Raw genomic sequence first — 16,958 nt, forward strand, 5'->3', positions numbered from 1 at the left:
GGCAGACAACCTATCCACCTTGTCTACCACAGTGGCAAAGCCCTGGCGCATCTCTTGCAGCATCGTGGCAATGTCAGGGGCTGTGTGGGCTGATGTGGAAACCTCCGCTGCCGGGCTCCTAGGCTGCCCACTGTCGCCCGTGTGCCTAGTCGCTTTCTTTTGCGCTGCAGGCTCAAATTGCAGCTTGGGCTGTTTGTTATCTGGTTTCCCCATGGTGGCAAGGAGAAGGGGCGCGCTCCAACGCTACGCACACCGAGGCTGTTATAATATGAGGAGAAAAGCCCGCTCACCGCTGCTGTGGCGCTGTTCATTAGGTGCAACACTCCTCAGGCGCCCCACTAGCACAGGTGTAGAGTCGGCAGCAGGCCAGTGTGTAGATCCAAGGGGCAGCAAAGTGTGGAATAGGGCCGATCCAGGTCACAGGGTTCCAGGCATTCGAGTCCAGTGAGCCGCCGTGAGTCCTCTAGTGTAGGGCAAGCGTTAGTGCCTCGAGGCCCACACCTGGGGTGCCGGCCCTGTGGGGCGCGCCTGTCTCCGCAGCTCAGGTCCGGAGTAACGGCCGCGGCAAGGATCGTGGACTATTTGCTCAGATATGGAGCACAGGCAGGCCTGGGCTCACAAGTCTCACAATCGGGGGTAGCAGCAGGCCGAGTGCGGCGCCATGCGCCCGCGCCTGTCGAAAATGAAGTGCAGAGAACACCGGGTTGAGTAGCTTTATCGGCGCTCGGGGACCCTCTCAGGATTCCCTATTAGTGCTCGTACTGCGTCCCTTACCGGTGTCCCCTCCGCTATCAGCCCGTGACGAGCATCTCTGCCGGCTGACGTCCTGCAGGCCTGCGCGCCTCGTGGTGATCCCCGGCCTCGCGTGGTTTCCGTAGCCGCCGCCGGTCTGCTCTCAGTCAGGACGCTCTCCCGCTGCTAGTTCAACCGGCTCTATCTCCGCGATCCCAGGCTGCAGAGTCCCCAAACTTGCACCGAGTGTGCAGTGTCACCTGTCGCTCCTCCGAGGGGATTTTCAGGCGGGTGGGAGCAGATTTGAATGGATTATCGTAGGATAAGAATGCCAGGCTGATGGAGCCTCACTAAGGTGCGGCCATTCAGCTTGTGCGCCCTCTAGCGCCCCCCTACTGAAACAATAGGTATGCATGCAGATGACGGCAAGACGGTGGTGCTGGTGCTGCTTGACCTCAGTGCCGCATTTGATACAGTCAACCACTCTTTGCTCCTGCAATGCCTCAAAAAAGGAGGCCTGGACAATTAAGCCTTAGAATGGATGAGATCCTTCTTACAAGATCGGAGCTTCCAAGTTTCTCAGAGGCCGTTCTACTCGAAAAGCATCAGGCTGACACAAGGAGTGCCCCAGAGGTCTATCCTTAGTCTTACCCTTTTTAATTTAGATATGTCCCCCTTAGCAGACCTAATTGCAAAATACGACATTAGTGTTGTGTCATATGCGGATGACGCGCAATTAATGGTATCCCTATTGTAAGCCAATGACAAGTCAGCCACCAATGTCTCCACTTGCTTACAGGAGCTAGAGGTCTGGGTGGCTAGCAATTTGCCTAAATTGAATGGAAACAAGAGGGAGGTGCAAATAGTTTGCAGGACTCCGTTGATATGGACCTCAAGGTGGTGGCCCCAGTCCCTGGGCTCCACCTCTAGGTGGTGGCCCCAGTCACTGGGCTCCACCCCTGCTCCCAAGGAACAGGTTACGAACTTGGGGATATGATTGGACCTGAAACTTTGCTTCAACCACCACACCAGGGTCGTTGCCGGAAAATGTTTCGGAATAATGAAGATTCTCCAAAAGACACTAGATGTGTTCCCTGCAGCCGCCAGAAAAATGCTGGTCCATGCACTGGTGACATTGCACCTGGACTACTTGAATGCGCTGTACCTTGGGGCAAACAGGAGGTGTGTTCAGAGACTGCAAGGCATTCAAAATGTGACAGCTCGCCTTGTTCTGAGGCTACCCAGAAGAGCTCCATTCAAGAACGCTCTTGCAACGCTACACTGGCTCCCGGTTAGGGAGAGAATTGTGTTAAAAACACTATGCATTAGTCACCATATCCTGCAGGGAGAGGGCCCTAGCTAAGTCCACAATCTACTGACCCCTTTCATACCTACCAGGGCTCTGAGATCTGGGGGAACAGTAGGAGGTAGAACTACCCGTAATCAAAAGAGCGCGGATGTGGGGGGGGGAGATATTTCAGATGGCTGGCTGCTAAACTCTGGAATTACCTCCTGCAGTCGATCAGGTCTGAAACATCGGAGGGGATCTTCCAGAAAAATTTAAAAACATGGCAATTCCACATATTATGCCTCTGTGAGGTTACGGTTTTCATCCTTCTCGACCTGTCCAGGGACGGGTAACTAGCTGCACTAATTCGTCATCTTCCAATGTAATAATTTTCATGTTAGCAGCTTCAAGGTGGACAGGCAAGAAAAACTGTATCAAAAACCATTTTGCATATTTTATGTAAAGTTTACAAAAGAATAAAAACAAGCATTTACAATGCAACGGTTTCGCCTTTGGAAAAGCTAGAGCTATTGGCATTGTAAATGACAAAATTTGTATTTATGTGTTGGTTTTGAAAACAGATAAATAACTGGCATTGTCATTTACATTGCCAATAGCTTAATCTTCTCGACCTGTTCAATACACAGCAAGCGCCTTACCCGCTTAGTTCCAAGCAACCTGAAAATACCTCCAGTGGCATGCCAGGACGACCTTAACATTAGGCTCCAGAAATTCAGTACATTTAAAAGAGGACAACATGGCATGAAAAGCAGACTGGAAATTTGTGTCCTACACTGGTTGCATACCTGCAAAACACAAAGTTCAGCCAGAGGAAGAGAGGCTCAAATGTTTGTCGCTGAACTTGAATAAGCCCAACCACTGGATATAAAATTATTGCTGTATACAGTAGGCTAATAAGGAGTAAAGTGATGTAAATGCCACAAACATAAGACACAATGCATAGATGTGTATTCCTAATCGTACCAGTGCAAGACGACATAGGTAAGTAACCTTTGTTTGTAGATCAGAGGATGAGTATAATACACTTATACCGGGCAACATCCCTCAACATCTGAGATGTGTTCTCCATCAGCATAGAGGGTGTTTTGTTGTCCAGAAACGGATTCAAAGTCTCACTCAATGATTAGGTAACATCCTAATACAAGTGGGTGCGATCTTCAGAACAATCCTTGAAATATGACAACCCTAGGAGTAGCCACAAATAAGTTCTGTGTATTTATTTACTCTTACAAAGCGCACTAGGCCATGGCACTCAACGCACTCTAATGTCTGCCCAGGTCCTGAGATCACGTTCCTTGGCATGCCTACTGGTCTGATCCATAAAGAATTGGTAGACCTGTGTAAAATTGTGGGTATGTCAGTACAATCTTGTGCAATTGCCAAATGAAATGTTAAGCGAAATGTGCAAAATTTTCAGCATTTCATATAGTGCAAAAAGTGATTCTGACCCACGGGTGACAGATTTGAGGAGAAAATGTCATACCAAGAGACATTTTCTTCTCGAACTGGGTCCTGTTGATATTTCACACAATCAGATCTATGTGGAGAAAAGTTGCTCGAGATAGCTATGAAAAGTATTTCACAAAAACTACCAATATTTCGAAATAAGGAAAAAGAAACGATCACAAACTGTACACTTTGCCCTAGAAATGGGTAGTAGCTCAACCAGTCACAGCTGCAGTCAGGACTTCAATTCTAGCACTGCGGTCACGTCTAGGCCGAGCTTATGTTAATTTCCTTTAATACATTTCCAACCAGATATTCAAAGAATAGAGATGCTGTCTGTACAAAACCTGACCATGAAGACAGATCTGCATATCACTGCAGGTATACCTTGCTTGCCAGGCTACAGCAATTGCCTGAGGAGGGAAGTTCAACCTTCAATAACTACAATAACATTATGAAAACGACTACATGTGTGACTCAAACAGCCTCGGGAAAAAACATTTTCCAAGCAATTTGCTGCAGAAACCCAGGCACGTCATTTATTTGCAGATACTTATTACACTGTAATTTGTATTTGTTTAATGTCGCATAATATGTGGCACGAACTATTTAGAACAATGGGAAAACGGTGTTTGGTTTCGGCCCACTCCCTCAACCTGGCATGAAATGTCTTCTTTCTTTATTTTTTAAGTAATTGTAGCTGGAACTTATGTTTTAATATCACTGCAGGCACTAACGCAAACTTGTGGTGCAAAATAAGGCCTGTCTTCAATGATCTGTCTATAAGATTTCTTTCTGTGATCCTTCTACCCAAACATATGAAATGATATCGCTGTGATATTGTCTATTTTAAGAATAGATGCAGCCTACTTAATAATCTCAAGCTACCTCTGGTCTGGCTCCACCGGGCATTAGCTGACTAAGCTAGAGGTACTAGGGCAATGTTACCCAAGAATTAGACCCAATACTCACCGCAGGACCATCACAGGCGGTGTACTGGATGATGACCTGGAAAGGTTTGTGTGGCTGCAAAACGGCTGGTACCGAGATGAGCGCTGAGCCGTAATCAGTGAAGGCATCCACCCTGAAGGGTAGAGGACATGAAGAGGTGGAGTGCAAGGAGGCATCCTTGGGCTCACCCAGCCAGTCCGAGGCAGAAGGAGGGGTGCTGTTGGCTGCAGGGTAGTAGGGGTTGCCAGATGACATGGCACTGAAATTGTCCAAAGTAGGGTCAGAAGCAGCGGCAGACTGGGGGCCGCAGTCTATTAATGGGGCAGAGAGTGGGGTAGAAGCTGTTGAGTGGAATGAAAGTGGGGTGGAATCAGGGGAGAGAAGTGAGGAAGGAAAGGATGAATCAGAAGGATTGGAAGTGCCAGAAGGGGGACAAACTGGCAGAGGGGCAGATGAGAAAGAGGTGGCACTGAATGGGGCAGGCGATGGGCAAGAAGGACCAGGTGAAGGGCAAACATTAGAAGATGAGGGGCAGGAGTTGCTGGAGGAGCCAGGTGAGTGGTGAGTGGAACTGGGGGAAGCAGATGTGGGGCAATACTTGATACGAGATGAGCTGTAGTTTTCAGAGGAGAGCCCACAGCTTCTGGAAGGGGTAGATGAGGGGCAAGAGGCGCTAGAAGAGAAGCAATTGCTGCTGGGGGGAGCAGGTGAGGTGCAATTTCTCATGGATAATGCAGGTAAGGGGCAATTACTGTTGGTGGAGGCAGGTGAGCGGCAGCGACCACCGGAAAATGCAGAAGGGTCAGGCAGAAGGGTGCCTCCCATGGTTGGGGCAGATCCCCCCCCCCCCTGACCCCGCAGGGGGGAGCGGGGGAAGCAGGGCAGGGACTGCTCCCGGGCTGGCCCCGTCTGGCAGCGGACGGCCTGCACACTCAGGGCCGGGTGGGTGTCCAGCACCAGGGCACCCGGAGAGCCCTGCAGGGCGCTCAGCTCCAACACCAGCGCCCCGGCCAGCTCCCAGCTCTCGGGCCGCAGCTCCAGCCCCAGGTGGAAGTGCTGCAGCCGGAAGAGGTGGAAGCTGGAGGCCGAGGCCACGTCCGCCGGCAGCGGAGGGCCGGGGGCGGCGGGGGCAGGGGGCACCAGGCTCCGGCGGCGACAGCAGCAGACACCCACCGGGGCGGGGGTCGTTGAAGCCATGGCGGGGCGGCCGGGCTGGCGCTATGTGAAATCCATCAGTGAGGCCTGCTCGGAACAGTGAAGCCGCGGGCTTGCGGAGCCGCCGTGGCCGGCCAGGAAGCAGGGGCAGCCGGCAGAGGTAAACAGGACACTCGGCGGAGACGCTGTACGCAAGAGCCGGCCGGTCCCAAGGAAACAGGAAGTGACAGGGCGGAGGGGGAGGAGGCGACGGAGGGCCTGGGGGAGGTGACAGCAGAGGCCTGTGAAGAGGGAGGCAGCCGAGGCCTTTGGAGAGAGGGCAAGGCCAAGGGAGAGAGGAAGGGCGAGGACAGGGGAATGAATGGACGGGGTTGGGATGGGAGTGCGTGGGGGTCGGGACAGAGCCGCGCATGGACAAGGAGGGGCAATAAACAAAGTGAGAGCAGAAGGGGCACGACCTCAAACAGAGGGAGGGTGTACTGTGAAGGAAGTAATGAGAGTGGGGGGGAGAGAGAATATTTTGTTGTTTAAAAGGAAGGCCAGAGCGAGGGTTATATCAACAATGGAACACCGTGGTGAGAAGTGATACCATGGGAGGGCAAGAGGGAGACAGGAAAGCTACGTGCATCGACTGAAAGCACAGCGCGCCCTGTAGGGATTCGGGGGCGTGTTTTTCGTGCTCTCCCCTTCCCATTGGCTGGAAGGTAAAATTCCAGCCAATGGGAAGAGGAGAGGGTGGGACTTACAAAAAGACCCAGAAGCGCCCCCGAATCGCGTTTTCACAGGGAAAGCGTGATTGACAGCCAATCTCTAGCCTCCATTTATGGAGCTAGCCAATGGAAGACAGAGGCGGGACGAAGCCCCATACTGGAGATCATAAGATTTCGCCCTGGGCGGAGCAGCTGCTTCGCAGGTGCTACGGCCAGGGCCAAACCTAAAAATGGAGTATCGTTTGCCCACTCCGGCCATCGCACGGGCATTGCATGTGGTCTAGATTAGCATTGTACCCAAGGCTGAAACCGTGCCTGCCCTTAAGCGAAAAGGGAGTCCCCTCTCCCAGCAGCCTATTGGTTTTAGGAGATAACTAGATGGCATATGTAAAACGCTCTCAATAGTCATGTAAGTTACAACAATTGTTTTCTTGATCTCTCTTTCGTGTCTTGCTTTGCTATAGTATGCACATGCAACCATCCGAAGGTCTTTTTTATTCACACTATCTATTTCTGTTGGGTTTAAAAATAGCTGTTCATGATTGACACTACTTAAACTCTCTCTCACTGTGGTAAGCCAGGGTATTTCCCTTTCCTTCTCGCCCTGGACTCAATCTCCAATTATCTCTCTTGTAAGGGACACTGCTGGGTTTTTCCACATGGCTAACCACAATAGAGCGGCAAGCCTTTATATAGTCTTCAATGAAGTGCAATTTTAGTTCGCTATGGCAAACATATTGGGACGCTGAGATCGGTGCTCCTAGGAGTTTTCAACAGTATCTGTTTTCTTCACACTGAATGCTGTTGCTCTTAGTGAAACCCCAGACCTCTGCGCCATATGTAGCTGTTGGTATGCACTGAGATTTAAAAAAACGTCATGATTGCTAAAATTACCCCTCTCCTTTTTGGTTGAGGAAGATCACAAATCGAGTTAATAGCCTTAGGGAGCGTGTTCCTGCTGTGCACCACATGGTCAGACCAGGAACCATTAGCAGCAAAAACTAGCCCGAAATAAGGAAAAGTGCAAGTGCATTGTAAACTTTGATTGTCCACAGTAGTGGAGTTTAAAAGATACATTCTCGGCCCCCAGGCCATTATAAAATATTTTTTTTAATTGGTGCACAGGTCTAAACTAGCCATAAAATCCACAAAACTATGCACCAAGATGTGTAGGGCATTGGGTGTACAGCCCATTAAAACCGCATTGTCTGCATTCAATAGGGCGGGGAGTATGTTACAATTTATTTTAGGGGCATCATGATTGAGTACAATCAATGACTTATGTAGTCAGTTGATGTATAAGATAAAAAAGAGGGGGGCCCTGTCTGACCCCTCTACAAACTCTGTCATTAGAAACCTCCCCACCCTTATTAATCCTCCCCCGAGCTTTCAGATCTTTGTGCAGGAAGGCAAAAAAAATGGATTAAAACCTCATCTAAACCGTATTCTAAAAGAATGGACCATAAACTGGACCGATTGACAAAATCGAAAGCTGAGGTGAGGTCCATAGAAGGCAGGTATATTGGGTATCGCTGGGCTATGCTGTACTTCCCGATAATTAGATTAGGTTTCAGGCACAGTTCGATTGTACCTATTTTACTCCTAAAACCTAACTAGCATGGTTGTAAAATGCAATCTTCCTCAGTCCATGTTTTAATCTTATTGGAACAAATCCTCCCTAAAATTTTCAGAATATTATCTATCAGGGAAATCGGTCTATAGCAACTTGGTTGGGAGTGGTCGCCCTTTTTAAAAATTGGGACAATAATACTAGTTGATCAAGTACTTGGTAACGGGGAATTAGTTAGGTTATTAAAAACATTTAGTAAGAGTGGCGCCCAGAAACCAGGTTTGTGCTTAATGAGATCAATGGGGAACCCGTCAGGCCCTGGAGCTTTGTTTCCCAAGCTCTGTTGAATGCCTTCTTTAACTACAGAAATATTGGGATCCCAATGGGGCCCTGGTGCTCAAAGGGATCCTCGTTAAGTACTGGGGCTGTGTAAATCATTGAGAAATGGACCTCCCATGTCTCACTAGTCATATTACTACTTATCGGGGTCAATGATTGTCCCATAGATCTCATGTCTTTGACCGCAGCCCAAAAACCATTCTCGTTCTTTAGAGTGGCAGCAAAGGCAAGGGCATCTCAGCATTCTTTCACTTGTTCTTCCTTCTTTTGGGAAATAACGGACTTATACTTTTGCCTAAGTGATTTAATAGGAGAATGACATCTAGGGTTGGTTGAGAGCTGTCTGTTTATCGTTTAACATTCACTGTTGAACCATCTTTGGCCCTGTTGTGCTCCGACAATTGGTTTTGATAGTGTAGATTTAATTGCCTCGCAAATTTAATAAAGGCGCCAATTAACCTCTCAGCATACGCTCCATAGATTCTCTTTCTGTCTTCCGTAAGGCAATTAAGACCCTTCTCTTCCTCGCCCCATAGGCCATCTTTCAACCTGTCCAATAAGGTGTGTGTTTTGTCTCTCAGCGCCAGGACGCCCCATTGCTGGGGTAGCTGTTGCGCTTCACCAAACTTAGAATAGAATAGAATAACTCGGGTTATGGTTCTGTGATGACAGGCATAAGTCAGTAAGTCTCGGGTAGTCCCTTGCTATCGTATAAAACAAGTCAGTGTTATTGACGCCGCACCAGACCAATCTTAAATTATCAGTAGTAAGAGTCAGATTCCTAGCGCTGCATTCATTTTTATGTCGCATTAGGGGAGAATCTCAACACTATTTTAATTGGGTTATGGTCGCCATGGTTAGGAGGGACAACCTCAGCTTGCACTAGACAATCCTCGAGTGGGTGAGATAAAAACATAATCTATAATAGTGGCACTGCCTCTACATGTTGGCTCTGGGAGGTTATTGTTGTTGGATGTTGCAGCACTTTCCATAACATTAATTAGATTGTGAATTCGCAGATGTTTCATTAGTTCCTCACCCCTATTACAGGTTTGCACTCTACTGCTGAACCCTATAGGTGCAGTTTTTTTCCCCTGGGGATCTTGGCATTGAAGTGGCCCCCCAAACAAATGCCATTTATGTTATCAAATCCATAACCACGCACTTAGGGCGAGAAAGCAAAAGACACACAATTGATGGACGGAATGCAGAACAAATCAAAACATTCACCCCCAGTCAAGACATTGTTCTGCATTCTGTCCACCAATTATTATTTTTGCATTTTTCACCCGGAGTGGGACAGGTATTCCTAGACGTGGGTCCTGTGCTCTTCATGCCACTGGAGTCCAGCTATCCTGACTGATGAGGGCTGAAAGCCCGAAACAGGTCCTCGGATGCTTGTTTCCAGTCTAAGGAGGACCTGGCCTGGTAGTTCGGCTGGACTGTTCCCATTGGGCGCAGGGTCAAGACTGATTTGCATATGGCTGGGTCCAAACTAGAATGGTATGGTGAGCAAAAAACACGATGGATTTAGGCCCAGATCTCTGTACTGGGGTGAATATATGACATTGTTCTGATTCTGTCCATCAATTGTGTTTTTTGCAGTTGAAAGAGGGGGGCCCAGCCCTGCCTCTTCCTGCAGCTGACGGGCACAGATGGGCCTGCACTTTGCCCGGGAGCATTCTGGGGATCGTGTCCCGCGCTGCTGGAAGCAGAGACTGCCTTTATGTGCCTTCTGGCACAAGGAACAAACGCGTTGGTGCCTCCTGTCACTGTGCTTGCTAGGGGATGGAATCCCCAAGGAGAAAGGGCTGGTGCTGTGGTCGGCGAGGGCCTTTAACAAAGGAGCTGGCCTCTCAAACAATAAATACATTGAGAGTCACAAAAGAGACTTCACTCGTGGTATATGTAAATAAAGTTTGTATTCAACACACAGAATAATTATCACAAGATGAACATCATGTATTTCTGGACATAAATCTCATTTGGAAATATTACTCGCAGTACTTGGCCCAACAATGTTAAAATGACTTCAATAATGTGCACACTCGGGAAAGATCCTACTTTACCCCCAGGCCGCCTGACGTAGTGCGAAACGTTGGCAGAACTAGGCACATCCTGGCAATTATTATTATTCAATACCACACAGTTATAGAGTTACAATGATGTCAGAAATGTATAGATACACATAATTACAACACTTTTAACAACACCTTGGCCATACAGCAAAGACACCGTGGGCCAAGGCTGCACGGATAAAAACCAATGTCAAACATAGTATTCTTTTAGCAAGGAACCGTCTTGTAAAGCAACACTGCTTTGCATTGTAATTAATAACAGGCGGCCTCTCCCACACACACACACACTCAGCACCGATACGCGGTGCCACAGATACTGGGCAGCTCCGTATGGAGTGCACTCACACTCACACACAGCACCGTAATGCGGTGCAACTGATATCCAGCAGGCCAGTTGATAATGCACATGCAGACCCCATGGCCCAAGCTGTCCTCCACCATTCAGCTAACCCTGACTACCCTACACACTCGGCCTGGAGATAAATAAAACCTTCCCTGGGATTAATTAGGCGGCAGTCGACAAATGGTTTGGCCACTACTGTGGAATTTTACCCACGAAATGCAGAGCACAAGCGGGCTGAGGGCGATAGACGTTCAATCAAAGGACTCCACGGTGTTCTTTCTAGCGCTAGATCAGTTCTGCGAAGCATGGGGGGATCAGTCAGTCTTTTGACCCAATTCCATTTGTTCTTAAAAGCTTTCCTTAGCCCAGACAATTACTCTCACCACCCAGGCCAGGTCCGTGCAATACAACCTTGCAACATAGTCATCACGCTGGGTGAGAAGAGGTCAGTTGGTCCACCGCACTGAGGGCAAAAAAGGAACAATTGATGAATTGGGGATGAGCAGAGGAGACTCTCCGAAGCAGGAGGCACCCAGTCAGACACACGTGGATCAAAGTAGCACCCAGGCAATCATGGCACAATGGAATACGAATCCGCTCCTATGCACCTCCCTGGAAATGAGGCACAATGTCTGGTGGGCGTTGATACAAGTCCCGCCAGACAATTCCGGTCAGACACTATGAAGTCTCGCAAACTCAGTACCTCCCTGGAAATGGGGCACCACGTCTGGTGCATGTTGATCCGAGTTGCACCTGACTGTTCTGGTCACACACAACTAAGTGTTCAAGATTCCGTACCTCCCTGGAAATGAGGCACAGTATCTGATGCGTGTTGATATGGGTCGCACCAGACAATTCCGGTCACAAACACAGGCGCAAGTTCAGTTATGTCCCATGAGGTAGAATGAGGCACTACTACGGGCACGCCCTCACCACCCAGGGTCGCAACCTGTGAATCGCACAGCATATGCAATGAGCTTGCAGTAGGCGTGTCGCACAAGAAAGATGCAGTTCGATCGATAATGTGGGCCACACGGATTGACTGGTGAATCCGCACACCATCAACAAGACGCTTATGCTTGTAAAGGCCCCACAATGCAGGAGCCATGCTCCTCAGATGAGGACAGTACTTTTAGGCCTCCGCACAAGGCAATCTGTTATTCATGCACAATACTTAATTCCACGTTCAGGCTGCACTAGTAGTTGGGATCACTGTGCCACTGGATTCAAACTATCCTAGCTGATGAGGGGAGAAACCCTGAAACCGGTCCTAGGATGCTTGTTTCGGGTCCAGGGAGGATCTGGCTTGGCAGTTTAGGCTGGATGGTTCCCATGAGGCATAGAGTCAAGACTGATTTGCATATGGCCAGGTCTAAACTGGGGTGGCATGGTGAGCAAAAGAGTGATGGATTTAACTCCGATTTCTTGACTGGAGGTGAATGTTTTGATTTGCTATGCATTCCAACCATCAATTGTGTGTCTTTTGTTTTCTGCCCCCAATAGTTGGGATCCAGCAGACGATTTTGGCATTTAAGAGGGCACCGCTCTCCAGGTGTCACAAGTAGGCGTTGTGGGTCGTTTGCTGGAGATCTTTGATGTCCCAGAGACCTCTACAAGAGAACAAGGGACAAGCCAACAAGTCCTTTGAGAGCAATCTTCAGGATTCCACACTGCAGCAGGTAGTCAGCCCAGGCCAGCCACTATTCAGGAAGGATGCATGGCCCTTCCAACGCCAGTAATCCTCCTTGTGCAAAACAGATTCCTCTGGCAATGTGCACCACATAGTTCCAGGATCTCCAGTGCCACTTCCTCAGAAGTGCTTATCCACCCTGCAGAAGTACGGCACCAATAGTTCTACTGTAGTGTGCCTTTGAAGTGGGGGGTGATTGAGAGGATTTCCCTTTGAACCACAGATGCCCCCCCTAAATTTTAGTCCTGTCTGCCATGGGGCTGTAGAGTTATTGTTACTAAAGACAGGGGTCCCTAAACAACGATTATGCGTAGGGTGATCAACATAAGCTAAATAGACAGTATGTTCTTTGTCCAGCCGGACAGAATTTATTTAAGCAAAGCTTTTTAGTCAGAGAGATATTTAAGTGGAGCTCAACCTGCGACACACACATACAAAACAGGAAACAAAATAGAAGGGAGGGGGTTCAGGCAAGGAGAGGAAAGGTCTGTTTTTCAGTGATCTGAAGACAGACTTGATTGTGCGTTAGTACCATTGTGCTTTACATTCACAATATCAAGTGCCATATGGTACATAGGTGTCGACGTTTCGATCCCTTAACTCAGATAAATGGGATCATCTTCAGGACAGTAATAATGAACATGCCTGTCTTGGAACAAAATTATTGCGACCCTTACATAGAGGTAATTTAACATTTCAACAAGTTACAGGAAGAAATATGGGAGAAAAAGATAAAGCAATTTAAAAGCAACAAATGGGCAAGTTCAGACCAAGTTCTACAGATGTCGTGACTTTATATACAGGCACACAGTGAGGAAGGGAAGTGGAGGAATGAGAGCTAACCGTTCAATCGCGTAATGCTGCAAAGGAGAGGTAGGCTTAGGTAAATTCAGAAGAAATAAGGCGCATGAGTGGGAAAATGTACCTGAAGATGGAATTAGTCCGGTGACTCAAATAGCGCGATGTCATGAGTGATGTAATATGTGATGTCATCAGCAGTGCATTACACGCGCAAGTTATAGTGAGTCCAACTAACTATAACGTGGGAATTTCAATGGTTTTATGTCAGTAAAATTTCCAGGTAACTATAACTGGTGTGAAACCTATGGTTTTTTCAGTGAATTTAATAGGTTTTTTAAATGCTAATTCCTAACTATAACTGGTGTGAAACCTATGGTTTTTTCAGTGAATTTCAAATTTTTTTTTTAATGCTAATTCCTAACTAAAAGTCTCACTTTATAAGTAAGACTGTTAGCGCTCTAGTTGTTCTTTAGAACACTCTGGTACATACTGTCATTGGGCTATAGTTGCGCTACATCTGGCTGATATTTGGGCTACATTTTTATTTTTTTGTCTCTGGTGGCCATCTTTGGGCTACATTGGGTTACATTGGGCTACATTTGGGCTCTAACATATATATAGCCCAATGTAGCCCAATATATATTTTTTAAAAGTTAATTTTATTAAAAACAACTGGAGCATATATCTTGAGACATAGCAAACGCACATCGGGCTACCAGTCCTTACAATTTTTCAATTTTTTATTTTTTGTATTTTTTAAAAAAAATTTGCCCTGGAGCGCTCCCGGTGCGTGCCCCGGTGAGCGCCCCGGAAAGCGTAGTATTTTGAAGCGCCCCGGTGCGCGAACCGGGAAGCGTCCCGTTAGCACCAATGTCGCGATCGAAAACAACATCGTGACGCGTCGCGTAAGCGTGACGTATCGCGTAACCGCGCGATGTGTCTTATGACGTGCTGCGTAAACGCACTCGGAAGCGCTGCGTGGCGCGGCCCGGAGCGCGTAACGTAAGCGCGCCGGAGCGTGTAACGTAAGCGCATCGGGTCATGTTACTAAAAAATAACACTTTTCATTGGTTCTGATCATTTTTTTTCTCCAAATAATGAAAGCCCCCTCCTTTTTTCCTCATTCTTACTTTCTTCATTGAGAGAGCAAGAGCTATTTTTCAGCAAACAATGGCATCACTTGTTGCTGCAGGTGGTGCACCCCCACCACCAAGAAAAGAAGGTCCACCACCACAGTTTCTTGGAGGACAAGAAGAAGAGGAGGAGGATCAACAACCAAGGCGCTTCCTCCCTGAAGAACCAAGACAAAGGCACGTTAAAGTGCTCTTCATTTGGCAATTCTTCTCTTTTCCCGATGACCAAAAAAAGGTGAACGCCCCCAAAGTCACCTGTCTTATTTGTGACAAAGTTCTCTCCAGGGGCAATCTCACAAAGAAATATTCTTTTGGTAATTTTACCATGATCCGCCACATGGAGAGGTGGCATCCCAATAATTTAGCCCAGGCTGAAGTCCAGGAACTTCGAAACAACCCACCCCCTGTGGCCAGCACTTCCTCTTCTGTACCCTCACTTTCTGGTCCTGAAGAACGCCAAATGGTGCCAAATATTCAGCAAAAATTTGGCAACCTCAAATTTGTTTGCATTTTCTGTGGCAAAACATTATGCTATGGTGAACTTAGCGTCACCTTAATAAATAATGCTGTAGACAACCACCAATGCAGCAAGAAAAGAAAACAGTAATTCTTTTCTTTTTTTTTTTTACTCCTGTTGAGCCATTTCCAATTCCCTGTTTTTTGTTTGTTCCCTTAAAAAAAAAAAAAATTAAATTGTTCAAAAATACAAAAAAATAAAAAAATGTTCAGAAAAATAATAAAAATATAAAACAACAAAAAGAATTTTAAAAAAAGTTATTTTTAGAACTACCTCCCATTTATAAAATATTGCCAAAAATGTTAAACTCTGGCATTCTTTTTTCTCTTTTGTGCGCTTCCCGGTGCGCTCCCCGGCACGCGTACCGGGCGCTCCCTCCGCGAGAATCGGAAAAAATAATAAAATTTTTTTTTGCCCCGCGAGGCCCTTTTATAGCCCCGACATCAAACCTAGGGGGTCAGGGTGAGTCTACCCTGCCCCCTTATGGTCATTTCCCCCTTTGTTTTGGCCACCTCTTGTGTCTCGATCCTACCGAGACACAATATGGCGGCCGCTCCGGACTGTTTCGAATGTTTACAGACACCCGAGAACCAATCAGCTTTCTGCGCGCAAGTCGCGTGGCGCGCCCGGAGCGCTCCCCGGTGCGCGTACCGGGGCGCTGTCACAGATATATATATTTTTTTGAACCTAAATTACTCAAAATCCACTGGAGCACATATCTTGAGACATAGCAAAGGCACATCGGGCTACCAGTCCCTACAATTTTGCCAAGTTTGGTGTAAATCCATTCAGCCGTTCGGGCTAAAAGTGAGGTCGACCGCCCTATGGAAATTAACATGGGGAAAACACGTTTTGGGATCCTCCTTTTATCTCGGCCCCCGCTTGACGAATCCCCCCCAAACTTTCAGGGAAGGACCGGGCCGCCGCAAGGCCATTTTGAGGAAATTTTCAGGCAGATTCGTCAACCGGCGCCAAAGTTATTCCAAATAGAATTTTGAGATTTAACATTGAAAAAAATCCTAACTATAACTAACTACTGGCGACCGCCAGTAGGATATATATATATATATATATATATATATATATATATATATATACATATATATATATACATAATATTGCACTGTATTCTTACTTTTGTTTGGGGGAGGAGTGCTTAAAGGAGGGCTTCATCTCATATACCAGAGTTCCCAATCTTTCAGGTGGCTTTAGCTCCAATTGTGTTTGCCTTTCACATGCATTCATATTGTACTAAGGTGGATCTCCTTATGCCCTTAATTCTACTGGCTTTTTCAATTATTCTATGTAGATTTCGTATCATATTGAGTGCTAGAAATTGAGCTTTTTGTCCATTTTTATTTGTCTTCTTCCAATATTTCGATAAACTTAAAAAGACCAGTGCATGGTTCATTCCCATTTTGTTCTATAGACCTTTTTTTGTATTTTTGACCCGATTTGTCCAGTCATTTCCATATTCTGACCTTCAGATGCAAAATAAACGTCATTTTAGAAATTGTATTCCAAGTCGTATTTTTGTCCAAAATTTCTTTGGGCATACATTGCTTGGTGTTTTTTTTATTTACACCCTAAAATGTCTTGTGCTGGGCTGTTGACCTGCTGTCAAAGATTTTTTTTTAACAAATGTGTTTTTCCATTAAATATTTGTGTATTTCACAGGACTTAAAATGAAGACGTCAATCTGCCTGCAGGAAGCCTTTGATAAACTTGTACCTTGTCCTGCGGGAATTATCGACCAACTGAGCATGATCCCAAACAGCAGTGCACCCCTCAAAGTGACTGCTAGTGTGTATATCCCATCCCACGGGCGCCTGGTTTGTGGTCGTGAAGACGGCAGCATTGTTATTGTGCCAGCCACTCAGACGGCCATTGTGCAGCTTCTTCAAGGCGAGCATATGTTAAGACGAGGTACAGCTTTGCTTTATAGTCCGCTTTGTTGAGTGATTTCTGATGTGCTTGAGAATACTATATTGGGGAGTGAATTCAGTGGTGTTCATTAAGTCTTTGCGCAACCACTATTGAGTCATTTGAACAGTAGCGCAATACTGCTGATTTGAAAGGAAATAAATGAAATGCCAGCATTTGTAAAGCGCACAGCTACCACTGTTGTGGGCAGTCAGGAAGATTAGGCGAGCTAATGCCCAGAGTCACGTGGTGTTGGGCTGA

The 16,958-nt window shown here is 47.0% G+C and overlaps 2 protein-coding genes across 5 annotated transcripts in view; one reads left to right on the forward strand and one right to left on the reverse strand.

The window, feature by feature from the left end:
• WDR7 (WD repeat domain 7) overlaps positions 1–16,958 on the forward strand; it is a 1,275,554-nt gene that overhangs the window by 159,281 nt on the left and 1,099,315 nt on the right. For all 4 annotated transcript variants that reach the window (XM_086960437.1, XM_086960439.1, XM_086960436.1 and 1 more), the window contains one exon: positions 16,452–16,700. In XM_086960437.1, the coding sequence (XP_086816563.1) occupies positions 16,452–16,700 (249 nt within the window). The remainder of the gene's footprint in view (positions 1–16,451; positions 16,701–16,958) is intronic.
• On the reverse strand, positions 4,421–5,774 carry LOC147726327 (uncharacterized). The gene has a single exon (XM_086962725.1). It carries the CDS (start codon positions 5,633–5,635, stop codon positions 4,421–4,423), a length of 1,215 nt encoding a protein of 404 aa, XP_086818851.1. The 5' UTR covers positions 5,636–5,774.

Source organism: Lissotriton vulgaris, chromosome 3_1, assembly GCF_964263255.1.
Source record: "Lissotriton vulgaris chromosome 3_1, aLisVul1.2, whole genome shotgun sequence".
Taxonomy (NCBI): domain Eukaryota; kingdom Metazoa; phylum Chordata; class Amphibia; order Caudata; family Salamandridae; genus Lissotriton; species Lissotriton vulgaris.

Bases quoted from the DNA above. Each gene is read 5' to 3' on its own strand.
- LOC147726327 (XM_086962725.1), bottom strand. From the start codon at position 5,635: ATGGCTTCAACGACCCCCGCCCCGGTGGGTGTCTGCTGCTGTCGCCGC.